This window comes from Coregonus clupeaformis, chromosome 10 (genome assembly GCF_020615455.1).
Source record: "Coregonus clupeaformis isolate EN_2021a chromosome 10, ASM2061545v1, whole genome shotgun sequence".
In the NCBI taxonomy this organism is placed as follows: domain Eukaryota; kingdom Metazoa; phylum Chordata; class Actinopteri; order Salmoniformes; family Salmonidae; genus Coregonus; species Coregonus clupeaformis.
The window spans coordinates 31,132,090-31,157,746 of record NC_059201.1 but is presented as its reverse complement, the minus strand read 5'-3'; the positions used below and the strand labels follow the sequence as shown (position 1 = coordinate 31,157,746).

General features: G+C 43.4%; 2 protein-coding genes across 3 annotated transcripts; both read right to left on the bottom strand.

Moving 5' to 3' along the window:
* Window positions 1-2,520: 2,520 nt before the first annotated feature.
* On the bottom strand, window positions 2,521-16,726 carry LOC121574999 (short transient receptor potential channel 4-associated protein). Of its 2 annotated transcripts, none has more exons than XM_041887751.2 (17): window positions 16,425-16,726; window positions 13,212-13,340; window positions 12,975-13,091; window positions 11,730-11,787; window positions 11,425-11,480; window positions 11,195-11,323; window positions 10,852-11,053; window positions 10,438-10,626; window positions 9,212-9,354; window positions 8,973-9,104; window positions 8,782-8,840; window positions 8,593-8,694; window positions 8,109-8,430; window positions 7,642-7,753; window positions 7,374-7,486; window positions 6,672-6,878; window positions 2,521-3,105 (listed from the first exon to the last, which is right to left on the bottom strand). In XM_041887751.2, exons 1-17 carry the CDS (start codon window positions 16,545-16,547, stop codon window positions 2,968-2,970), a joined length of 2,331 nt encoding a protein of 776 aa, XP_041743685.1. In that variant the 5' UTR covers window positions 16,548-16,726; the 3' UTR covers window positions 2,521-2,967. The 2 variants fall into 2 exon arrangements, with proteins under 2 accessions (XP_041743685.1, XP_041743686.1); XM_041887752.2 differs by having other exon boundaries at window positions 8,115-8,430.
* A 216-nt stretch (window positions 16,727-16,942) lies between these two features.
* LOC121575886 (src-like-adapter 2) lies at window positions 16,943-25,348 on the bottom strand. Its single transcript, XM_041889173.2, has 5 exons — window positions 25,338-25,348; window positions 24,858-24,961; window positions 20,121-20,270; window positions 17,905-18,037; window positions 16,943-17,701 (listed from the first exon to the last, which is right to left on the bottom strand). Exons 1-5 carry the CDS (start codon window positions 25,346-25,348, stop codon window positions 17,566-17,568), a joined length of 534 nt encoding a protein of 177 aa, XP_041745107.1. The 3' UTR covers window positions 16,943-17,565.
* Between the last annotated feature and the right edge of the window lie 309 nt (window positions 25,349-25,657).

The window sequence follows — 25,657 nt, the reverse complement described above, 5'->3', positions numbered from 1 at the left end:
TAAATAAACAAATGAAGTTCAACATTAGATTAACAAAAAGGGTGGAAAATGGAATCCTAGGGGGAAGATGGTGGACTTTGAGTCAGGATTGAGTGGTGTGTGTGTGTAAGATAAGTCCAATGCACACTAAACACTTCCTAGGTACAGATGGCTCCAGTGTGATATTTTTGAATTACAAACAAGTGTTCATATGATTACCACCCCAATATCCAATGTCAAAGCAAAAGCTACACATACAAAAATGATTTGATCATGTTTCAGAAAACATGTTAAAGTCTAAATGATACAGGTTTGCTGATCAAATTTCTCTAGGTATACACACACCATCATGCTTTTTAACCCAGTCACTCAGTTAGACCACACACAGAGTCAAACAAAGGAAACTAATAAGGGTAGTACATTCAAATTCAAATAATGAAGCACCAATTAGAAATTTAATCAAAATATCAAGTCAGACCTTTAACTGTTTCTAAACATGTATTGGATGTAGAGTATGAAGCCTGCTTCTGAAGTGTCCTTCATTTCTTAGTGTGAAGCAAATCTGCACAAAACCAACTATATGTACAATGTTTCAACAATACATATTTATGGCTGTTAAGGAGGGCTAGTATTAGAAACAGTACTGTGCATTAGATTTTTAAAGTTAGATCTCGCAATTCATTAAGACCATATTTTTTAAGTAGGTCATCCACTCTGCACCAGATGCCAAATAAGAAAACGGACAATATGGGCTTCCACAGGCAATCATGTCTCTTGGTAGAGCGTGGAACATGCATGCAGTTCTCACGGTAAGTTCTGTTCCAAACACTAAAAGCAGAGAAAACTGGACACACAGGACGTAAATGGTGCTGAACCAGTATAACTTTTATGAACATTGCAGGCTCCATCCATGATTTACATCAACACAAGTCATCCACATGAAGTAGTGGTGAAGTGTAGGAAGGTAAAGAAGCCAAACGCTGTGAAAACACACATCATAGTAAAGCATGTGGTCATGTAGCACTACCAACTTTTTCCATTAGGGCAAACCAGATTATGAACAGATTGCTTTTATACATTCATTCAAGTGAACAATCAAAGAGGTTGAATATATATATTTTTTACATGATTAGTTCCATTTCGACACACTCTGTGAGTGACAAGTGGTTCAATCCATATGGTGCTGGGTTGAAGAATGAGGTAGCTCAATCATTAGTCATTTTCTTGGATTCTCGTTCTTTTGTTGGAGAGATGCAAAATGTTTACACAGCTCAGCATCCATTTCCACGGCAACGTCAGCACAGTCTAGCCATAGCAACATGACCACACCCATTCCCCCTACAGCCAATCACATTAGAGGTGACACCAAGCACAGAATCATCACACAAAGACGGATGAAGATTGTCAAAGTCTAGGCTTGTGGTGAGAGAAGAGAAGTCACGAGTTTAGTGGTCAACTGGGGGAGGAACAATCAAGTGATGCAGCACAGCGTGGCTGTTTGGTTGAAGGCCATTCATGCTTAGAGGTTTTAAGGAACCTTAGGGCGGCAGGTTGCATAGCGGTTAATAGCGTTGGGCCAGTAACATCTGTCGATGTGTCCTTGAGCAAGGCACTTAACCCTAATTGTTCCTGTAAGTCGCTCTAGATAAGAGTGTCTGATAAATGACTCAAATGTAAAATGGAACCGTTGTCAGAAGTGTCTGGGACAGAGAGAGTGGGTTTAAACACGAGAACCTGCATAGTTTATTATTCTATCAAACCACCTTTAATTTGATGGATACAAAGTCTGATACAAAATGAAAACAATGTATTTTTCATCACAATAAACAAAACAAGTGTTAAAATACAATAAACAATTAACACAATTACAACTGTGCAATTTTTTCTCTACAGTTTATTTAGAACTTAAATAAATTATCTTAACAAGACGCAAACAAAAATGTCTGAAAAACAGAAAGGAAAAATGTTCCTTGTCACTGGGTGAAGTCATGGATGGGTTGGCGGCATCTGGTGAGTGGTACTCCCATCCAAAGCCCCATCTCACCCACCACATGGCCCAATAGAACGTGAACCATCAACACATCCACAAGCTACCTGGACAGGCTGAGTAAAGCCACAAGCACTTGTCAACTAGATTCATCCTAAAAGAGACAGACTAACATCCATACAGATCAGTGAAGATGCTGTTCATTCAAAAGAACACTGGACAAGACTGATGCCACCTCTGCATTCAGTCATGATGAGCAGCCATCTGTGGCATTGTGTTGACAAAACTGCACATTTTAGAGTGGCCTTTTATTGTCCCCAGCACAAGGTGCAACTCTCTAATGATCATGCTGTTTAATCAGCTTCTTGATATGCCACACCTGATGGATTACCTTAGCAAAGGAGAAATGCTCACTAACAGGGCTGTAAACAAATTTGTGCACAAAATTGGAGAGAAATAAGCTTTTTGTGTGTATGGAACATTTCTGGGATCTTCTATTTAAGCTCATGAAACATGGGACCAACACTTTACATGTTGCGTTTATATTTTTGTTCAGTATATATCTCTCTCTCTCTATCTCATTTGTTGCATCGTATATATATATATTTTTCCATATATTTATGTAATATATAAAAGGTTCCATTTGATTTCACCTAAAGCAAACCACCAACAAAGGAGTATTTCAAGGTCCAATAAATGTATATTTATTTAATGTGGGGTATGAGACAGACAGACAGGTGCAGTCTCTCTTCTTCTCCTCCAAAGAGAAAAGGAGTGAAGATGCCCAGGATCGTAGAATCACCACTCTCATCTTCAGTAACGGCCTCCTGGCCAAGTTATAGACAGCATAGCGGCGAGTCGGTGTCCAGCCGCAGTCACATAGCACTTCCAGGTCGCTGGGTGACCCCTGATCTGGCTATGCTCTCTGGCGGGTGCATCACCCATGATAGGTGTCCATACCCCAGCAACCCCCCAAAAGCCCAGCCCAAACTCTCCTAGGGTTAATACTCCAGCAGGTCCCTGTCCAGGTCCATGAAGGGCTCATCTATGTAGCTGGCTATGGCACACAGAGAAGTCCTGTCTGACCCCAGCAGCACTGATACTGTCTCCTTCCAGTAGCTGAAGGGGATGCAGGAGCTCTGAGGGAGAGAACCAAACAGAGCGTTAGACTGGTGAAAGACAATTTCCCCAAAGAGGAGAAGGGGATGTGCGTTCATGGTTTTAAAAAATCCTGATGTTAAACTTTCCTCTGCCCGCAAACATCTAGAACGCCTACTCAGAAGACCCCCAGTCTCTGGGCAAAGACAGATCAGATTAACTCACTTCCCCACATTTTTCACCTTTTGAATTACATTTACGGTACATTTTAGTCATTTAGCAGACGCTCTTACAGTTAGTGAGTTAGTTCTCTTTTTTTTTTTTTTTTATACTGGCCCCACGTGGGAATTGTAGCTAGCTACATGCTCCATTAACCCCCTACACTCGTGGAAATGGTCCTATATGGATAGGGCTAAATTTAAATGTTTATAACAGAGGAACTATAAAAAGCATATGCATGACTATGGTAGCAATTGAAAGAGAACACTTTGGATATTATGGGGAAATTATCAGACCAAAAGGTGAGGACAACAGTTCACCTGACAAGACTGAATCCAAACATTACATTGTTGATTTTATGTGCATTTTACATTTACTGTACTTTTCACAGCATTTGTCAATAACGAAATCTGAAAATACCATAGATACATTCAGTAACATAAGTAAATTAATTGACATTTTGGAGTAGGTGCAAGATAAGACAAAACAATGACAAGGGTTTGAGTGAGAGGTCCAACTGGTGTCTCCAAGTGGCCACACACCTCTCCAAACTGTGCACAGTTCCTAAGTCATTTCAATGCACTTTTATGACTCAAGGAAAGAGCCTTCAACTTTAAGGTGCTTTTTTGAGCTCTCCTAGCTTTGCCATTGAGGAACTGAAGCAAGCACTCTTTTAGCTTTTTGTTTGGAACACAGCTCCTGCGTCCCAACCATCACACAATTACTGTTGTTTGCGCAATCCAAAAACATTCCATTATAAATTGCGATCTGGGTCAGTTGGTCATCATTTGAAAGCTTATTCTATTGCCAACATGGCTAGCTAAGTTATAAAATACGATCTTACAGTATTAGGCTTTCAAAAGGCACTTCAGACAAACAGGATGTAATTTTGGTGCACATAGAATGGAGTCATGAGTGCATTCAAGTGCGTGTTCCGTGGCTGATTTTCTTCACAATACGACAAACATATGCTAATTCTCTTCAGGACAACCCAGGGCATGACGCCATGTCATGCTTATAACTGTGGATCAAGCATAGCGATCATAAACATTAATAATGTACATGTTTTAAAATATGGAAATGTGAAGTGCACATTTGGACTCATGGGTGTGGTTTGCTTGTATGACATTGACATCAAAGCAGTGTTTCTTATAATCCTCAACGTCTCATCTTTCAGAAGACATTGACTCCTCTTGATTTACAGCAGTTCCCTCACTCAGGCAACAACAAATGTGTGTGCAAAAGTACCCTAATTAGCGGAAGGAATGGGGGCATCTTCTTGTCGTGCACGGTGCTCAAGTTTATTACGGCTGTCAGTCAAAACCCATCCAGTGATGTGAAGCGAAGAGCCTGAGCCCTGACGTCATGTATAGGATGTTACTGTACCAGCTACTGCATTCCAATTTAGGCACGTACAGTGGGGGAAAAAAGTATTTAGTCAGCCACCAATTGTGCAAGTTCTCCCACTTAAAAAGATGAGAGGCCTGTAATTTTCATCATAGGTACACGTCAACTATGACAGACAAATTGAGGAAAAAAAATCCAGAAAATCACATTGTAGGATTTTTTATGAATTTATTTGCAAATTATGGTGGAAAATAAGTATTTGGTCACCTACAAACAAGCAAGATTTCTGGCTCTCACAGACGTGTAACTTTTTCTTTAAGAGGCTCCTCTGTCCTCCACTTGTTACCTGTATTAATGGCACCTGTTTGAACTTGTTATCAGCATAAAAGACACCTGTCCACAACCTCAAACAGTCACACTCCAAACTCCACTATGGCCAAGACCAAAGAGCTGTCAAAGGACACCAGAAACAAAATTGTAGACCTGCACCAGTCTGGGAAGACTGAATCTGCAATAGGTAAGCAGCTTGGTTTGAAGAAATCAACTGTGGGAGCAATTATTAGGAAATGGAAGACATACAAGACCACTGATAATCTCCCTCGATCTGGGGCTCCACGCAAGATCTCACCCCGTGCGGTCAAAATGATCACAAGAACGGTGAGCAAAAATCCCAGAACCACACGGGGGGGCCTAGTGAATGACCTGCAGAGAGCTGGGACCAAAGTAACAAAGCCTACCATCAGTAACACACTACGCCGCCAGGGACTCAAATCCTGCAGTGCCAGACGTGTCCCCCTGCTTAAGCCAGTACATGTCCAGGCCCGTCTGAAGTTTGCTAGTGTGCATTTGGATGATCCAGAAGAGGATTGGGAGAATGTCATATGTTCAGATGAAACCAAAATAGAACTTTTTGGTAAAAACTCAACTCGTCGTGTTTGGAGGACAAAGAATGCTGAGTTGCATCCAAAGAACGCCATACCTACTGTGAAGCATGGGGGTGGAAACATCATGCTTTGGGGCTGTTTTTCTGCAAAGGGACCAGGACGACTGATCTGTGTATCGTGAGATTTTGAGTGAAAACCTCCTTCCATCAGCAAGGGCATTGAAGATGAAACGTGGCTGGGTCTTTCAGCATGACAATGATCCCAAACACACCGCCCGGGCAACGAAGGAGTGGCTTCGTAAGAAGCATTTCAAGGTCCTGGAGTGGCCTAGCCAGTCTCCAGATCTCAACCCCATAGAAAATCTTTGGAGGGAGTTGAAAGTCCGTGTTGCCCAGCGACAGCCCCAAAACATCACTGCTCTAGAGGAGATCTGCATGGAGGAATGGGCCAAAATACCAGCAACAGTGTGTGAAAACCTTGTGAAGACTTACAGAAAACGTTTAACCTGTGTCATTGCCAACAAAGGGTATATAACAAAGTATTGAGAAACTTTTGTTATTGACCAAATACTTATTTTCCACCATAATTTGCAAATAAATTCATTAAAAATCCTACAAAGTGATTTTCTGGATTTTTTTTTCTCATTTTGTCTGTCATAGTTGACGTGTACCTATGATGAAAATTACAGGCCTCTCTCATCTTTTTAAGTGGGAGAACTTGCACAATTGGTGGCTGACTAAATACTTTTTTTCCCCACTGTATCAATGACATCTGCCATTTTCAACCTGTATACGGGATGACGGTGTGTGACTGGAAAGGGCTACTTCGGAGCATTAAAAGATGTCAAGTTGAACATTGTTTGCACAACACCAGAAATGGTTTCTACAGAAAAGTTTCTCATTAGAAAACGTATTTGTTTTTATTAAACAAAAGGTGGTGGACTGCCTAATGAAAACATAGTATAATTTATGGGGCTAGTTAATGACAGGCCAGCCAGTCTACAGGCTGCAACAAGATAGTGTAGTGGAGAAAGCAGGCTTGATCGGGTGGGCACATAACATTTGTAGGAAAAATATTTTGAACGTACAATAAACTATTGGTGAGTTTGACGGTGTTTCCCTGTTTGGGACAGAGCAGGCCAAGAAGAGGACACTCACATTCTCCAGACAGGTGCTGTCCTTGTCCTTGTTGAGGTAGTGACACTGCCAGAAGCACAACAGGTTGTGGAAGTTGTTGAGCAGGCAGCCGGGGTACTTCTCTGCATGCTCCTTCTCTCTCAGGGCCTTGAGATAGAAGGGCAGCTTGCCCCTCCTCCTTGCCAGCATCAGGACCACTAGGCTGGTGTTCAGACAGCTCACATTCTCCTGGGCCAGGGGGTGGGCAGGGCAGAGGGGACAGGTCAGCAGCACATGTGGGAGAACAACAGCCTCTAACCCTCAGAACTGAGGCTACATTAATCTTAAAAGAGAGGTACAAGGTTGTCTTGCTCTCGAAAACTCTAGGTGGCAGTCTGCCTTCTCCCTACAGCTTTCTGCCATTAGCTTTGCCCACGACCACCTCATGTGAACTACAATCCTGACACTGTTTCAACTTTTAGAAACGTCAATAATCACTGATATGAAAGATAAGGTCCTTATAAATCCAAAACCGTACCGCGTGTTAATGTTCAGATTGGGCGTCGGGGGTCTTAACAAAACTCCCCCGTACAGAAGACGTCTTCGTCCAATGACTTGTGTGTAATGTAATGTAACAGAGTCATGATCAAGGGCTAAAGGTTGTCCATTTTTCTTCTTTCTCGTGGGCTGATTTGTGTGTGTGTGTGTTGGTTTTGGTGTTTGTGAGAAAGTGTGAGGCAAGACCTGTGTGAGAGTCTGCACGTTGATGATGTTGACCAGCCTGAAGAGGAAAGAAAGTCTGTTCTCTACCCGGGCCAAGAAGGACAGCAGACAGCATTCGGACAGCACTTCCACCACTGCAGGACCACAGTCGGCAACAATTACATCAGGAACAACACCATTATAATGCACTCAAGGTTTGACTTCATTCCAACATTGGCAGCATGAGATCATACATCTGACCCTCTCTCATTGGTCCATTCACTTGCTATGGAAATCAGTGGGTGCTTACCTTTTACGTCCTCTGTCTGACTCTCAAAGCGGTCCAGGGACAGGATGATGCAGCGCACCAGCATGTTGGAGTCCACCAGGGAACTGTTGATCTGGGTCATGAAGGTCTGGAACTGCAGCCGAGCCGAACAGAGGGATGAGACACACAGCATTATAGAACACACACAACTCTGGGTACAATGAGATGACTTTCCCCAGTCCCCTGTAGCTCAGTTGGTGGAGCATGGCGCTTGCAACGCCAGGGTTGTGGGTTTGTTTCCCACGGGGGGCCAGTATGAAAATGTATGCACTCACTAACTGTAAGTCGCTCTGGATAAGAGCGTCTGCTAAATGACTAAAATGTAAAGACTTTTAAAAGGTTGACTATAATAATCTATATTGCATTATTTCATGCATTTTCTGGGACAATGAGTGGACTGACAGGGTCCTCTCACATTGAGGGGGTTGCTATTTACTAAAGGGTTTCACCTTCACCTTGTCGTCTGTGCTGACATATTTGTTGAACCTCTTGAAGGTGTCGATGTTGAACTTCATGAGTTCCCCCAGCAGGTCAAAGTAGCTCTGCAGGACGTCTTTGGACTTACAGCCACTGTCTATGATGCAGAACAGGATGTGTTCTAGCAGCCCCCTCTTCAGCAGAAACATCTGGTCCGCATAGGAGGTGGCTCCACGGAGGAAACTCTCCACTGCCCTGGCCTGCCAGAACCTGAAGGAGGAGTCTTGAGGTTCCTTCTTCATGACAGTGAGGAGACGCGTGAGGAGACCTTTCTTCCCATCACACACTAGACTCCTGCAGGAGCACAAGGAGACAGGGAGAGGGCAATAGTGTGACACACAATATGGTATTTCATTTGAGTTTTCAAAGAACATAATTCCTCTTTTGCACTGTAGTGTGACGTATTGAGGGTGGAGTCAATGATGGGAACAGATGATAGGACCAGATTATGCATACCTGTCTGTATTGACGAAGGCTTCCACCTCCGGTATGTTGGCCTTCAGAGAGATGGCACTCAGCTCGTTAAGCTCCTGACTGTTTAGAAGCAGGTACTTGTTCCTGAAATAAATTAAAAAGTTGTGTGTTAAATTCAAGTGAAGCTAGCAGGGAACTTTTAGTCAGAGAGACTGTTTGAAGGTTACTCACTCATGGTGGTCGCTAAAGCTCTGGAGAAGCCTCAGAAACTGGATCTTGAAGGATATTTCCTAAGGGAAGGACAGAATCAGAGTGATTGATATAAAAAAATTTATAACACTGCAATGGTAATATGAACCCAGAGCAAGAATTTAAAAAAAACATCCAGTGACAGCTCATTGAGAGATGTGTGCACTGCTTACCGGACTGCAGTCACAGTTCTCATTCTGGCCATGCGCCACGTGATTGGACAAGGTGTACTTCCTCCAGATTAGTTTATCAAACAAGTTGTTGAGACCTGGGATCAGACGGAACTCTGCTAGCATCTTGTGTACCTGAGGAAGAGACACAGTGGTCAAATACATGCAAAAAGACAGGAGTGGCTACTCCTGAGAGAGCCCTGCATTGGGTGAGTTGTCTGTTTTGGCCCCCAGCTCCTCACCTGGTTCCTATGACTACCCATAAGCAGCACACAGAGCACATACAGCACCTCCACCTTGTACATGATCTCATGGACGATCTTCATGGACTGGGGCAAACGGTGCCTGAGAGGACTGGTGGCCAACGAACTCTCATCTGACAACTCTGTGGAGGAGGCACAATAGGATAAAAAAATTAAATGAGAAGTTCATAGATCGACAGAGGTACAAGGGTAGGTGACGGAGAGGTCTTCAGGTCTTCATGAAATGGACCAGGGGCTTTCCCACCCGGACCTGATATGCATAAATATATTTTTTAAATATAGAGACCCATTCCGTATAGACCTGGTCGGATACAGACCCGGTCCGATCAGTGTGGTAAGCAGCAGAAAAATCATTTTTTAACCTACTTTATTACCCGGAGATGATAAAGCATGAGGAGGGAGAGCGAGGTGCTGCTCTACAAGGCAGGGGAGGGGCCGTACCATGAGCGAGTGACACGGGGAGCAGGACGGGAGAGACAGCAACCAAGCTGACTCGCGCTATAGTAGACTAATAGCTGCCATAGCTAGGTTATTTGTCATCTAATATGATTACGTAGTACCTGTCTTGACTGCATCAAACTGGGAGAAGCTAGTTAAGCTAGCTAACGTTAGCTAGCTAGGCTAATTGAGGCTGCAGTGCATGCGCTTTCTCATCCGGCAGTTACAAATAACAACAACTCCATTCAGAATATTAAGTAGCAGCCTGCCTGTTGGCTCTTGGTCGTTGTAGCTTATCCTGACTAGATATCTCCTAACTTTTACCACACATAGGCTCTATGACTGTAGCCTATTGCCGCTTTGATTACTTATGATTGGCCAACAACAAGCTACACGCGCCACTCTCATGAAAAGCAAGAGCAGCAGCATAAAATTATACAATTTCTCACTCTCTCTCTAGTGCAGCAGTCACATTCAAATCTGTGCGGGCCCTTCCAGACAAGTCAGTTAAAATTACACATACCCGAGACCCGTGACATTCATATCAGATCTGACCCAGACCCGTGACATTATTTTGAATTCTGGGTCCCGGATCGGGTATCGGGTATTCGGTTACAGGTGGATCCGTGAAGACCTCTAAGGTGACAACAGAGGCGAGATGACAACAGAGATGTCCAGGATTTTTTCTGTATAGTACTATAAATAAGCATTTTCAGAGATAACTGATGTTTAAGGCAGTGGTACAGAGCAGGAAAGAGGCTGCTGACCTGTGCTGGTGTGCTCAGCCTCCTCCGTGGCCATCTGCATGAGGGCGTCCAGCACCAAGGCGTTGTCCAGCCACGTGTACCAGTCCTCCAGCTCCTGCAGGAAGTTAGACGTCCCTGTGGCCTCAGACACCTTCCTGGTGGCCAGCTTACACAGGCGCTCGATGAAGCCAGGGATGTTTAGGAGGGTCACTGGGAACAGGGAGGCAGAGTGGGCTCATTCATTGATCATGTACTCTACAACAGTTTTAGGTTAAGCGCTGAGAAAACTTTTGGACAGAATAAGGGTATCAAATAAAATAAGTACTACAAATCAACAGATGAATCAAACCAATCCTTTAACAAGACCATAAGAAAGGGTAATTGAGCTAAAGAAAAAGGTAATTTCTCCATTGTGTTTCTGTGTCTCTGTCCTACCTTGGTTGACCTCTGCATGTGAGAGGCTAGCGTTTTGTTTCTGCTGGGCGTTCTTGGCCAGCAGGGTGTGTTTCTCGTCATTCCCCATGTCGGGTTCTGAGACTGTGATGGAGAGGATACGGCAGAAGTTAGCCAGCTGCTGCTGGTCAAAACTCTGGACCAGACCAGACAGGTTAGCAATCCCCTCCAACTGGATCATCGCCTGTGGCAGAAAGAGGACCAACATATTGGTCACCATTGGCATAACATGATCATGGATACAAAATCTCTACCCAGCGCAAACCCACAAACTCTCTTGAGGTGAGCAATATCGTACAAGATTTTGTTGTAAAGTTCCTCTGACCTTCTTGACTCCGAGAATATCCTCGATTAAAGTGGCAGTCTGTAGAAAAGTCTTCTTGTTCGTCATCAAGGTGAAGAGAAACAGGACAAAGTATTCTCTGGCTGCAAGGCTCTTTGTTACCCCCTCCGTCTGAGAAAATTAGGGGAGAGATTTGATGATTAATGAATGTTCATATGAAAAGACAGACATGTTTTTTATTTTAAGTGATGTTCTGCAGCAAGGGTACTTACACATATGCAGCAGTTATAAAGAACACTAAGGCAGTCATTGACCAAGTCATCATTCACTGCAGGGACAAAACACAATGAATGTTCTTTATTCTCCCGGATAGTCACCAGTTCAAGTATCCTGGGGTAAGGAATGTTTTTTTGGATTTTCAAGTCCCTCAGTTGAGCACCTGATCCCCCTTTTTTAATTTAAGCTGGGCTGAAGTGCATTTGGGTATACCTTTTTTACACACTCATGAATATCAATGTTCCCCTAGGTGAAAAGTGCAGCCTTTGAGGTTATATCAGACCAGACTTTTTCTGCTTACTTTTAGGTTTCTTCTTCTGCATAGTGAGTGTAGGCCTCATCAAGATCTCTACAAGCAGCTTTGATTGGAGGAAAAAGAAGCGGCAATGAACAAACATATCTCACCTGATAATATCTCAGAAGGCACTGATACACAAGACACTGCAGTATGGGGTAACATGGCTGATTCAAGACATTCAAACTGGTAATTGATAAGTTTCCACCACAACACAGAACATACAGTGGGGAAAAAAAGTATTTAGTCAGCCACCAATTGTGCAAGTTCTCCCACGTAAAAAGATGAGAGAGGCCTGTAATTTTCATCATAGGTACACGTCAACTATGACAGACAAAATGAGAAAAGAAAATCCAGAAAATCACATTGTAGGATTTTTTAATGAATTTATTTGCAAATTATGGTGGAAAATAAGTATTTGGTCAATAACAAAAGTTTCTCAATACTTTGTTATATACCCTTGGACATATACTGGCTTAAGCAGGGGGACACGTCTGGCACTGCAGGATTTGAGTCCCTGGCGGCGTAGTGTGTTACTGATGGTAGGCTTTGTTACTTTGGTCCCAGCTCTCTGCAGGTCATTCACTAGGTCCCCCCGTGTGGTTCTGGGATTTTTGCTCACCGTTCTTGTGATCATTTTGACCCCACGGGGTGAGATCTTGCGTGGAGCCCCAGATCGAGGGAGATTATCAGTGGTCTTGTATGTCTTCCATTTCCTAATAATTGCTCCCACAGTTGATTTCTTCAAACCAAGCTGCTTACCTATTGCAGATTCAGTCTTCCTAGCCTGGTGCAGGTCTACAATTTTGTTTCTGGTGTCCTTTGACAGCTCTTTGGTCTTGGCCATAGTGGAGTTTGGAGTGTGACTGTTTGAGGTTGTGGACAGGTGTCTTTTATACTGATAACAAGTTCAAACAGGTGCCATTAATACAGGTAACGAGTGGAGGACAGAGGAGCCTCTTAAAGAAGAAGTTACAGGTCCGTGAGAGCCAGAAATCTTGCTTGTTTGTAGGTGACCAAATACTTATTTTCCACCATAATTTGCAAATAAATTCATTAAAAATCCTACAATGTGATTTTCTGGATTTTTTTTTCTCAATTTGTCTGTCATAGTTGACGTGTACCTACGATGAAAATTACAGGCCTCTCATCTTTTTAAGTGGGAGAACTTGCACAATTGGTGGCTGACTAAATACTTTTTTTCCCCACTGTAGGAGTGAAAAGCGCATAATAAACAGTATGTTAACTTACATCTACTCCACCAAAGAGGTCAAATGTGTATGTGATGGGAAAGATGGATTCCTGAGCACTCTTCCTGTCTTCTGTGACAAAAGACATCGCCTCCATGGAAAGTAGGGAGGATAGTTCCTGTAACAAAGAACCGATAATTAGGCCTAGTCTTAATCTTAGAGTAAATGGCCCAAACTCAGCAAGGTTAAAGCCTAGGAGCTTTGCTGATGTAGGTGTGTGTGTATATTGTGTGGGTACCTTTAGTACACTATGTGTGTGGGAGAGGTCACTGTTGGGATGGCTGCTCTCATGGAGCTTCTGCAGCAGCTTGGGGATACCGTGCCATTTAGCCCGCTTATCCCTCTCCTGGAGAAGAGCCTCTGGGAGCTGGAACACAATTAGTTAATGGTCAATACAGGAAATATACATAGACAGCTTAGAAAATGTATCTAGTATGTTACCTGTCAAAATAACACAGACAGCTGATAACTTTACTCTACCCTCCGCACACCCACACAACCTCAAATCAGATTAAATAAAAGTCTAGGTCTTCGATGTTGGTGCCAAATAAACACATCCTCTCCTAATTCCAGTTGCAGATACTATCTCTTGGCACGAGTTAAGTCTGAAGTTATTTCAAATCACGCCCAACTGAAATCCATCACAAATGGAACACAATATAGAACTTTCAGTTCTCATAGCTCAATTATTATGAATGAGGCTCAAACAGCCATTTGAGACTTTTTATTGGAATCAGTGGAGCAACACAGGCCTTTGGGGCAAGTTGGTAGTGAGTTGAATAGGTCACATTTCACTACAATGGAATTAGATGTGCAGGGAGTCTGAAAGGGTCATTCTAGAGCTAAGTGCTTTTCATGTCACATATACAATTCAAGGGGATTTAAAAATCACCAACCACCACCACAGAATTCGGCAAATCAGATCATGACTCCGTACTCCTGCTTCCTGTATACAAGCTGAAGCTCAAACAGGAAGTAACCGTGACTCGCTCTGTTGAGAAATGGTCATCAGAATCAGAGATTATGCTACAGGACTGCTTTGCCAGCGCTGATTGGAATATGTGCAGAGACTCCGCTGATAAAGTCAACAAGCTAACCACCTCCGTCACTGGCTTCATTAGGCAATGCATCGGCGACATTATCCCCACAGTGACGGTTCACTGCTTCCCCAATCAAAAACCCTGGATTAACACTGAGGTTGGCGCTAAAATAAAGGACAGGGCTACCGCACACAGGGCTATCACAGACAACCCAGAGGCTAGGGCTGAGGACAGGAACAAGTACAAGAAGTCCCGCTACGACCTCCGCAGATTCATCAAACGAGCAAAAGGACAATATAGGAATAAAGGTGGAATCATATTACACAGGCTCTGATGCCCGCAGCATGTGGCAGAGATTACAAATGAAGACCCAGCCGTGATCTGCCCAAAGATGCCTCTACCAGATGAAGTCAATGCATTTTATGTATGCGTCGACAATAACAACCCCGTGCCGTGCGTGCCCCCACCGACCCAGAGGACTGGGTGATCTCGCTCGCCGAGGCAGACGTGAGTAAGGTCTTTAATCAGGTCAACACTCACAAGGCAACAGGGCCGGACGGTATTCCAGGGCGTGTTCTCAGAGCATGCGCAGAACAGCTGGCAGGCATTTACAACCTCTCCTTGTCCAGTCTGTAATCTTAAACTGACCCAAGAACTCTAAGGCTTCATGGCACAATGACTACCGCCCTGTAGCACTCACATCTGTAATCATGAAGTGCTTTGAAAGGCTGGTTATGGCACATATCAAGTCCATCATTCCAGACACCCTAGACCCACTCCAATTTGCATACCGTCCCAACAGATCCATAAACGACGCAATCTATATTGCACTCCACACTGCCCTCACCCACCTAGATAAGAGGACTACCTACACTATATATACAAAAGTGTGTGGACACCCCTTCAAATTAGTAGATTCGGCTATTTCAGCCACACCAGTTACCGACAGGTGTATAAAATCGGGCACACAGCCATGCAATCTTCATAAACTTTGGCAGTAGAATGGACTGAAGAGCTCAGTGACTTTCAACGTGGCACCGTCATAGGATGCCACCTTTCCAACAAGTCAGTTCGTCAAATTTCTGCTCTGCAACTGTAATTGCTGTTACTGTGAAGTGGAAACATCTAGTAGCAACAACGTCTCAGCCACGAAGTGGTAGGCCACACAAGCTCACAGAACGGAACTGCTGAGTGCTGAAGCGCATAGCATGTACAACTCGTCTGTCTTCAGTTGCAACACTCACTACAGAGTTCTAAACTGCCTCTGGAAGCAATGCACAATAACTGTTTGTCGGGAGCTTCATAAAATGGGTTTCCATGGCCTAGCAGCCGCACACAAGCCTAAGATCACCATGCGCAATGCCAAGCGTCCGCTGGAGTGGCTTGAAGATCGCCACCATTGGCGTTTCACTGTACTTGTGCACTTGACATTAAAACTTGAAACTAGTTTACTGCAGCCATTTGTAAACAATTGATTTTGAATGAGTATCATTTCCTCAATATTAATTGCAAAAAAAGGTACAATCGATTTTTTCAATACTGCAGGAACGACAAAGACTTTTGCCTTTAAGGTTTAGCTGGCTAGTAATGAGAGTTTCCTTTGAGCAAAGGAGGCTAACTAGGCAAAATACCTGTTATATGTGCCCAGTCACAGTCCACAAATGGGCGGCACCCATTTATGTTAACTAAAGTGGCGCCCGGTGTCGTTACGTAATCACCCGTGCTGTTCAGCCAGTATTAGCCCTAGTTAGATAGATGGCAGAAACAGCCTGTCAAAATACAATGTAATGGCTTATTTGCTCCAAATCCGCTGATGAAGCCATAACCAAGCTTGCCAAGTTAGCTAACTGTTATGTTAATATTAGCCAAACTAAGCTGCTAGCGAGTTAGCTAGCAGTGCACACTTTCAATTGAGCAAACTCAACATTTTAACGTTAGCTAGCTAATATAACAACAATGAGTAATATAGCTAGCTAGAGATGCCAATTGAATGTATAAATGCGTACAAATAGAAACAAGACGTTAACAAACGAGCTAATTGTTAGCTAAAACGGGCATCCTGGATCAACGAAAGAGTTAACGTTAGCTAGCTAGTGCAGGCTACATGGAGGATGTCAGCTGGCACTTTATTGTAACTAGTTTACGGTGTATATTCCAACTTTGTCATGTAAATTAACACATTATTTTGTAACACAGCCAGTCAATGTTAGCCACCTAACCCACAAGCCAGGTAAACAGCTACCTAGCTACTTCATCCCGGCATGCTGTGTGTGTATGTATGCCTGCAGCTACTGTGGAGCTAGCTACTGTAATAGTGTAGCTCTCTGGGTTGCAAACGCAAGTCCCAGCTTGAGTCGTGCTCCCCCTTTTCATATCCTTTCATTGTCAATACATCGCACTAGTTGTCTTACCTGTGTCCCTCGGCTGAAACCCTGGCCTACGATCTGACTCTGTCTGATCTTTGCAATTATATTTCCATTACGACTGCTTTGTTTTCCTCCAGTCCAAGGGGACTCGGAACCCAGCGTCGCCATTATTTATTCTCCTTGAACTGTTCCAAGCAGGACGTTTTAACTAGCTAGCTAGGTCTAGTCAGATTCGCTACAAAAGTTAGATTTTTTGTGTTAATTTAAGGTTGGCAGTCTGGTTAGGTTTTAAGAAGATCAATTGTAGAAATGGGCGGTGTTTATGACTTTGTGGCTATAGAAGCTAGTGACGACCGCTAGGTCTTGATACACATATTCAAAAGTAGCGGCATCTAGTGGTAGGATTTGAAAATGGTTTTGACATAAGATGCTTTCTCCGTGTGGCCAAGATAACTACAGCACCCGGTGTCTTGTTTTGATGCTCTTGTTTTTAGAATGAAAAGGTTGGCCATGATAAGAAACAAAACGGTCATTTATTTATTGATCATTCTCACTCACAACCAGAGCATGCAGCACCATGCAGCCACCAGCCAAATGCTGGTAAAAAGTTGGAGTTAGTTTCAAGTTAATTCAGACATGGTATTTCATTAATGTACAAACGGATTGCGGACTAACAGATTGCATATGAAACGAACAATCGGTTATACATTTAGTCCAATTACAACATTCTTGTCATTCAGTGATCTTCCTTTGAAAAAAAAAAAAATTGACCAATGCATGGTCGTTTCTGTGTGGAGAAGCAGAATGGAACCTTCCATGAGCTCAAAGGAAGTGCTCCTCACATCATAATACCAAAGACAGTACAAATAATACCTTTTGTGTCCAGCCTCTGAAATGTGTTCTTGAGCACAAGCACAGCTACAGCATTAGAAGACTTGAGAAGTGCCACGTAACAAGGCTCCCTGTGGCAACCTGAACCCTAACACACATTCTACCATCAAGACATTGATCGTGCTTGTAGTTTAAATTTTTTTCATTGTGGTTGTAAATGGTAGGCTTACTTCTATCAACTTCCACAATGCCTTTATGTAGAGCACCCTTTCTGGCCTAGTACCATTAGTCCTGGGCAGCAGCAGACCAGACAGTATTATGTCTGTCTCTTTTACTCTCACAGTCCTCCCTTTCCTCATGAATCCCAGTGTTTGCCACAGTTCTGGCAGCTGACCTCTGTCATGTAGAGGTATGAGCTGATGGCCTCCCTCAGCCCCTCACTCACTAGAGAGTCCTCTGAATCCACGCTGGCCTTACTGAAGATCATTGAACTGGAAAGACAGAGGCATATGGAATGTGATATACTTTAACTACCACCAGAATGCATCATCTTACAATGTGTACACACAATGCAATTGATTGCATAGCTATAGCATCACATTTCATGTCATGTTGACAAACAGTGAAATAAATAGTGTGTAGGTCACTTTGGACACAAAATATGGTAGATGGAAGATTTAGGAATGTGCCCCACCTGTCTACATCATTCCAGTTGAGTGTGGGCCTCCTTATAGCTTTGGGATAGGGTCTGGTGGTCATGGTAGTATTGTTTGAGCCTTGGATGATGCAAGGCTCCCTCAGTAAACAGCACAACCCATCTGCTGACTCTGTAGATAGACATGTTTCCAAATGTTTAAAACATTCTCTAGCTAAACAACTCATTATGATTGGCCATTTTTATTTGTAAGTGACCTCAGTCACCAGTAGGGTTGCAACGCTACCGGTAATTTACCAAAGTCACTGGAATCTTTTGTGATTTTGGTTATTAACAGTTAATCTATGGCAATCTATGGTAACTTTAGTAATTTATACTTGAATAACTTAAACATTTTATTTATATATATAGTATATATTTTTATATCTGTGTCCATATTGTCAATGAATTTCTAGTGGATAGACTATATGGTTCAAGAGAAAATTGCTTAATTAATGAAAAAAGCATCTAATCAACAATGGCATTATTTTCAATTCACTCTGCAACTCTTCCAACTATTGACTTTATTCACAACTGCCACCAGTTTAGGGCCATATTGACATAGTAAAAAATAATATTTAAAAAGTATATACAGTACCAGTCAAAAGTTTGGACACACCTACTCATTCAAGTGGTTTTCTTTATTTTTACTATGTTCTACATTGTAGAATAATAGTGAAGACATCAAAACTATGAAATAACACATATGGAATCATGTAGTAACCAAAAAAGTGTTAAACAAATCAAAATATATTTGAGATTCTTCAAAAAGCCACCCTTTGCCTTGATGACAGCTTTGCACACCTTTGGCATTCTCTCAACCAACTTCATGAGGAATGCTTTTCCAACAGCCTTGAAGGAGTTCCCACATATGCTTAGCACTTGTTGCCTGCTTTTCCTTCACTCTGCGGTCCAACTCATCCCAAACCATCTCAATTGGGTTAAGGTCAGGTGATTGTGGAGGTCAGGTCATCTGATGCAGCACTCCATCACTCTCCTTGGTCAAATAGCCCTTACACAGCCTGGGGGTGTGTTTTGGGTCATTGTCCTGTTGAAAAACAAATGATAGTCCCACTAAGCGCAAACCAGATGGGCTGGCGTATCGCTGCAGAATGCTGTGGTATCCATGCTGGTTAAGTGTCCCTTGAATTCTAAATAAATAAATCACTGACAGTGTCACCAGCAAAGCACCCCACACATCACACCTCCTCCTCTTATCCAGAGCGACTTACAGTTAGTGAGTGCATACATTTTCATCGGTTCACCTACTCTGCATCTCACAAAGACACGGCGGTTGGAACCAAAAATCTCACATTTGGACTCATCAGACCAAAGGACAGATTTCCACCGGTCTAATGCCCATTGCTTGTGTTTCTTGGCCCAAGCATGTCTCTTCTTCTTATTGGTGTCCTTTAGTAGTGGTTTCTTTGCAGCAATTCGACCATGAAGGCCTGATTCACGCAGTCTCCTCTGAAGAGTTGATGTTGAGGTGTGTCTGTTACTTGAACTCTGTGAAGCATTTATTTGGGCTGCAATCTGAGGTGCAGTTAACTCTAATGAACTTATCCTCTGCAGCAGAGGTAACTCTGGGTCTTCCTTTCCTGTGGCGGTCCTCATGAGAGCCAGTTTCATCATAGCGCTTGATGGTTTTTGCGACTGCACTTGAAGAAACTTTTAAAGTTCTTGACATTTTCCGTATTGACTGACCTTCATGTCTTAAAGTAATGATGGACTGTCGTTTCTCTTTGCTTATTTAGCTGTTCTTGCCATAATATGGACTTGGTCTTTTACCAAATAGGGCTATCTTCTGTATACCAACCCTACCTTGTCACAACACAACTGATTGGCTCAAACGCATTAAGAAGGAAAGAAATTCCACAAATTAACTTTTAACAAGGCACACCTGTTAATTGAAATGCATTCCAGGTGACTACCTCATGAAGCTGGTTGAGAGAATGCCAAGAGAGTGCAAAGCTGTCATCAAGGCAAAGGGTGGCTACTTTGAAGAATCTCAAAGATAAAATATATTTTGATTTGTTTGGTTAATACATGATTCCATATGTGTTATTTCATAGTTTTGATGTGTTCACTATACTACAATGTAGAAAATAGTACAAATAAAGAAAAACCCTTGAATGAATAGGTGTGTCCAAACTTTTGACTGGTACTGTATTTAATAATAATGCATTTGAGCCCATTGATGGGCTTGCACCCACCAGAGTAGTGTTCCACCAATTGGCCCAGGGAGTAGAAGGTGAGGCTAGGGGAGATGTAGAACCAGCCATTTTGGAGGCTACAGATGCGGTAGTGTTTCACTGTGGCCAGATATGAGTCCATTGTCACAAGGATTGAGAGCGAGTAGGTTTCTGTGAGTAAAAATAACACCGGACTCTTGACACGTAACAGTGATGAAACAGTGCACACAAGTCCTAGGCTAGATCCAAGATGGCATAGCAGTGTGGTCGTGTTTTCTGTAGTGTCCTCATGTAAATAGCCTGTTTTTTGATTTTTTGTATTTTTCGTATATATTTCTCAATCTCACTTTCCATCTTTTAACTAAATATACTTTCCTGCAACCCGCCTCACCCAATGTGGAACGGATTCTATTATTTCTTCATACATTTTTATCCAGAACCTCTGGCTGAAACTAGCCAGCTAGCCAGCTAACTAGCTACTTGCTATTAGCCACTGTTAGCGGTCTTCACCATTGTCCGTGGCCATGGCCTGCAGTACCTACCAGCCAGCTCTAGCCTGGACAATTATCGGCCAGTCTGCACATCGCGCTATCGAGCCAGAGCATATCGGATTTTCTGCCGGAATCACTGAATCACTGGACCTTAACACCGGATCATCGCAACTAGCTAGCTGCAACCGAATGGCTGTTGTCGTTGTTGGCTAATCACCACTGTCCTGAAGCTAACCCCAGTTAGCCTTGAGCTAGCCTCCAGCCAGGCCCATCTCCCGACTATCGACCTCTCTGTCAACCGGACGGGACCTCCTAGTGTTGACACGGAGCCCCGCCGATCCATCACGACTGGTCTGCCAACATAATTGTCTGATGTGGTTTCAACAGGCTTCCCGTTGCGACGACCACGAAGATCCATCTGCTAGCCACGGCCCACTAGCACACGCAATCAACAGCCGTGCCTCCAGCTCGCCTGTAGCGTAGCAGCCACTGAACTGCTCCCGGACTTACTTATTGCTGTTCACTGGACCTTATGATCACTCAGCTACACAGCTGATGCCTGCTGGACTGTTCCTTTATACGGTACCCCATCCTGTTGATCTGTTTAGCCTCAGCTCAAACTTTCATCGCCATTACCAGCTGTTGTCTTAGCTCTCTCGAATAACACCTGTGACTGCTTTATGCCTATCTCCCATGTCAATATGCCTTGCCTATTGCTGTTTCGGTTAGTTCTAACTGTACTTTTTCAATGTAGAGCCCCCAGTCCTGCTCAACCTGTCTCAGATAGATCCTTTGTCCCACCCCCCACACACGCGGAGACCGGCTCAATCGGTGCCTCCAGTGATGCTATCTCTTTCATCTTTACCCAACGCTTAGGTTTACCTCCACTGTACTCATATCCTTCCATATCCTTGTCTGTACATAATGCCCTGAATCTTTTCTACAACGCCCGGAAATCGGCCCCTTTTTTTCTCTGTACCCAACGCACTAGAAGACCAGTTCTAAAAGCCTTTAGCCGTATCCTTATTCTACTCCTCCTCTGTTCCTCTGGTGATGTAGAGGTTAACCCAGGCCCTGTAGCCCCCAGTATCACTCCTGCTCCCCAGGCGCTATCATTTGTTGACTTCTGTAATCGCAAAAGCCTTGGTTTCTTGCATGTTAACATCAGAAGCCTCCTACCTAAGTTTGAGTTATTCACTGCGTTAGCACACTCAGCCAACCCTGATGTTCTAGCAGTGTCTGAATCCTGGCTTAGGAAGGCCACCAAAGATTCTGAAATGCCCATTCCCAACTACAACATTTTCCGTCTAGATAGAACTGCCAAAGGGGGCGGAGTTGCAATCTACTGTAGAGATCTATCATACTATCCAGGTCTGTGCCCAAACAGTTTGAGCTTCTACTTCAAAAAATCCACCTTTCCAGAAATAAGTCTCTCACTGTTGCTGCTTGCTACAGACAGCTGTGCCCTGAACACCATATGTGAATTGATTGCCCCCCATCTATCCTCAGAGTTCATATTGCTTGACCTAAACTGGGATATGCTTAACACCCCGGCCGTCCTACAATCTAAACTAGATGCCCTCAATCTCACACAAATTATCAAGGAACCTACCAGGTACAACCCTAAATCCGTTAACATGGGCACCATCATAGATATAATCCTGACTAATTTACCCTCTAAATACACCTCCGCTGTCTTCAACCAGGATCTCAGCGATCACTGCCTCATTGCCTGCGTCCGTAATGGATCCACGGTCAAACGACCACCCCTCATCACTGTCAAACGCTCCCTAAAACACTTCAGCGAGCAGGCCTTTCTAATTGACCTGGCCCGGGTATCCTGGATGGATAGTGACCTCATTCCGTCAGTAGAGGATGCCTGGTTGTTCTTTAAAAGTGCTTTCCTCTCCATCTTAAATAAGCATGCCCCATTCAAAAAATTCAGAACTAAGAACAGATATAGCCCCTGGTTCACCCCAGACTTGGCGTACTGCATTAGCATCGAACAGCCCCCGCGATATGCAACTTTTCAGGGAAGTCAGGAACCAATATACACAATCAGTTAGGAAAGCAAAGGCGAACTTTTTCAAACAGAAATGTGCATCCTGTAGCACTAACTCCAAAAAGTTTTGGGACACTGTAGAGTCCATGGAGAATAAGAGCACCTCCTCCCAGCTGCCCACTGCACTGAGGCTAGGAAACACTGTCACTACCGATAAATCTACGATAATCGAAAATTTCAACAAGCATTTTGCTACGGCCATGCTTTCCACCTGGCTATCCCTACCCCGGCCACCAGCTCTGCACCCTCCGCTGCAACTTGCCCATGCCCCACCGCTTCTCCTTCACCCAAATTCAGATAGCTGATGTTCTGAAAGAGCTGCAAAATCTGGACCCCTACTAATCAGCTGGGCTAGGCAATCTGGACCCTTTCTTTCTAAAACTAGCCGCCGAAATTGTCGCAACCCCTATCACCAGCCTGTTCAACCTCTCTTTCGTGTCGTCTGAGATCCCCAGAGATTGGAAAGCTGCCGCGGTCATCCCCCTCTTCAAAGGGGGTGACACTCTAGATCCAAACTGTTACAGACCTATATCCATCCTGCCCTGCCTTTCGAATCCCACCGTACCTTCTCCGCTATGCAATCTGGTTTCCGAGCTGGTCATGGGTGTACCTCAGCCATGCTCAAGGTCCTAAACGATATAATAACCGCGATCGATAAGACAGTACTGTGCAGTCGTCTTCATTGACCTGGCCAAGGCTTTTGACTCTGTCAATCACCGCATTCTTATTGGCAGACTAAATAGCCTTGGTTTCTAAAATGACTGCCTCGCCTGGTTCACCAACTACTTCTCAGATAGAGTTCAATGTGTCAAATCGGAAGGCCTGTTGTCTGGACCTCTGGCAGTCTCTATGGGGGTGCCACAGGGTTCAATTCTCGGGCCGAATCTATTCTCTGTGTATATCAATGATGTCGCTCTTGCTGCTGGTGACTCTCAGATCCACCTCTACGCAGACGACACCATTTTGTATACATCTGGCCCTTCATTGAACACTGTGTTAACAAACCTCCAAACGAGCTTCAATGCCATACAACACTCCTTCCGTGGCCTCCAACTGCTCTTAAACGCTAGTAAAACTAAATGCATGCTCTTCAATCGAACACTGCTTGCACCCACCTGCCCGACTAGAATCACTACTCTCGGCGGCTCTGACTTAGAATATGTGGACAACTACAAATACCTAGGTGTCTGGTTAGACTGTAAACTTTCCTTCCAGAGTCACATTAAGCATCTCCAATCCAAAACTGACTATCCTACCAATCCTTGACTTCGGTGATGTCATTTACAAAATAGCTTCCAACACTCTACTCAGCAATTTGGATGTAATCTATCACAGTGCCATCCGTTTTGTCACCAAAGCCCCATATACTACCCACCATTGTGACCTATACGCTCTCGTTGGCTGGCCCTCACTACATATTCGTCACCAAACCCACTGGCTCCAGGTCCTCTATAAATCCCTTCTAGGCAAATCCCCGCCTTATCTTAGCTCATTGGTCACCATAGCAACACCCACCTGTAGTATGCGTTCCAGCAGGTATATGTCACTGGTCATCCCCAAAGCCAACACCTTCTTTGGTCGCCATTCCTTCCAGTTCTCTGCTGCAAATAACTGGAACGAACTGCACTTATCTCCCTCACTATCTTTAAGCATCAGTTGTCAGAGCAGCTTACCGATCACTGCACCTGTACACAGCCCATCTGTAATTAGCCCACCCAACTACCTCATCCCCATATTGTTATTTACATTGTTATTTATTTTGCTCATTTGCACCCCAGTATCTCTATTTGCACATCATCTTCTGCACATCTATAACTCCAGTGTTAATACTAAATTATAATTGTAATTATTTTGCACTATGGCCTATTTATTGCCTTACCTCCATAACTTACTACATTTGCACACACTGTATATAGATTTTCTATTGTGTTATTGACTGTAGATTTTGTTTATTCCATATGTAACTCTGTGTTGTTGTTGTTTTTTCCGCACTGCTTTGCTTTATCTTGGCCAGGTCGCAGTTGTAAATGAGAACTTGTTCTCAACTGGCTTACCTGGTTAAATAAAGGTGAAATAAAATAAATAAATAAAAAGTTGTTGTGCTTATAACACACTTTTTTTAGACAACTCATGTTAACATTTGTAAGAAACATTCACTAAAATGAATTTAATGAAACGAGCTTTAAGCCCTGAACATGGCCTAACCTGTGTTTGTCTGACTCTGTCGGATCAGGAAAGCCCCTGTGTGGTTGTGTGGCAGCAGCAGCAGCTCCTCTGCCTTCAACCTGCTGATGCCAATATACTGCCACCTGATTAGAGCGGGAGGAGAAAGTTAAAATATTGACTATCAGAAGAAGAAGTATATACAATGAAACTCCCACTACTGGGAAACTACAGTAGTTACATAATTTGCTAAGGTAGTAGGCCTACATACTAAGAAAATAGGGTTCCTCAAGGGTTCTTTGGGAAGGGTGATGGTGCTATGTGGAACCATAATGACTCAAAGAACCTTTGAGGAACCCTCTTTTGAGCCCTTCAATGGTTCTTTGCTCTTTTAGTGATAATTAAAATGAAAGAGGCGGTGGCTCATTACAATATTTTGAGGAGTGGTTTGCTCACAGCTTTCTTTGTGCAACCGTGTGTGTGTCATTCCAGTTGATCTAATCTGTTGTGTTATGCCATTACACGTTATACATGACTATGGCCAGTGACGGTGTCTTGTGAAAGACTTATGGCCGTATGGCCTTGTGTCAATTGAAAACGGTTGACTACTTCAGTGGTTCTCAATTCTCACCCCAGGGACCCCCAGCTGTTCCAGACCTAGAACACCTGATTCAACTTGTAAGTTATCACAATAATAACACCTATGGATTTTTAACAAAATAATTTGGCTAAACAGAATAAAAAACCCGGTCTGGTTCTTCAAAATGATCTACAAAGAGCCTTTGAGATTGAGAAAGGTTCTTTATAAAACCATTCTCCATAAAGGTTCTATAAAGAACCAT

Excerpts from the sequence above, each read along its gene's own strand:
- LOC121574999 (XM_041887751.2), bottom strand. The coding sequence starts at position 16,547 with ATGGCGACGCTGGGTTCCGAGTCCCCTTGGACTGGAGGAAAACAAAGC. Across the intron at positions 9,105-9,211 it reads TGGGTAGTCATAGGAACCAG|GTACACAAGATGCTAGCAGA; the intron begins GTGAGGAGCTGG and ends TCTCTTCCTCAG. Across the intron at positions 7,487-7,641 it reads TCAGACAGAGGACGTAAAAG|TGGTGGAAGTGCTGTCCGAA; the intron begins GTAAGCACCCAC and ends GTGGTCCTGCAG.
- LOC121575886 (XM_041889173.2), bottom strand. Across the intron at positions 20,271-24,857 it reads ACAGAGTCAGACAAACACAG|AAACCTACTCGCTCTCAATC; the intron begins GTTAGGCCATGT and ends TTTTACTCACAG. Across the intron at positions 18,038-20,120 it reads ATTGGTGGAACACTACTCTG|AGTCAGCAGATGGGTTGTGC; the intron begins GTGGGTGCAAGC and ends GTCTATCTACAG.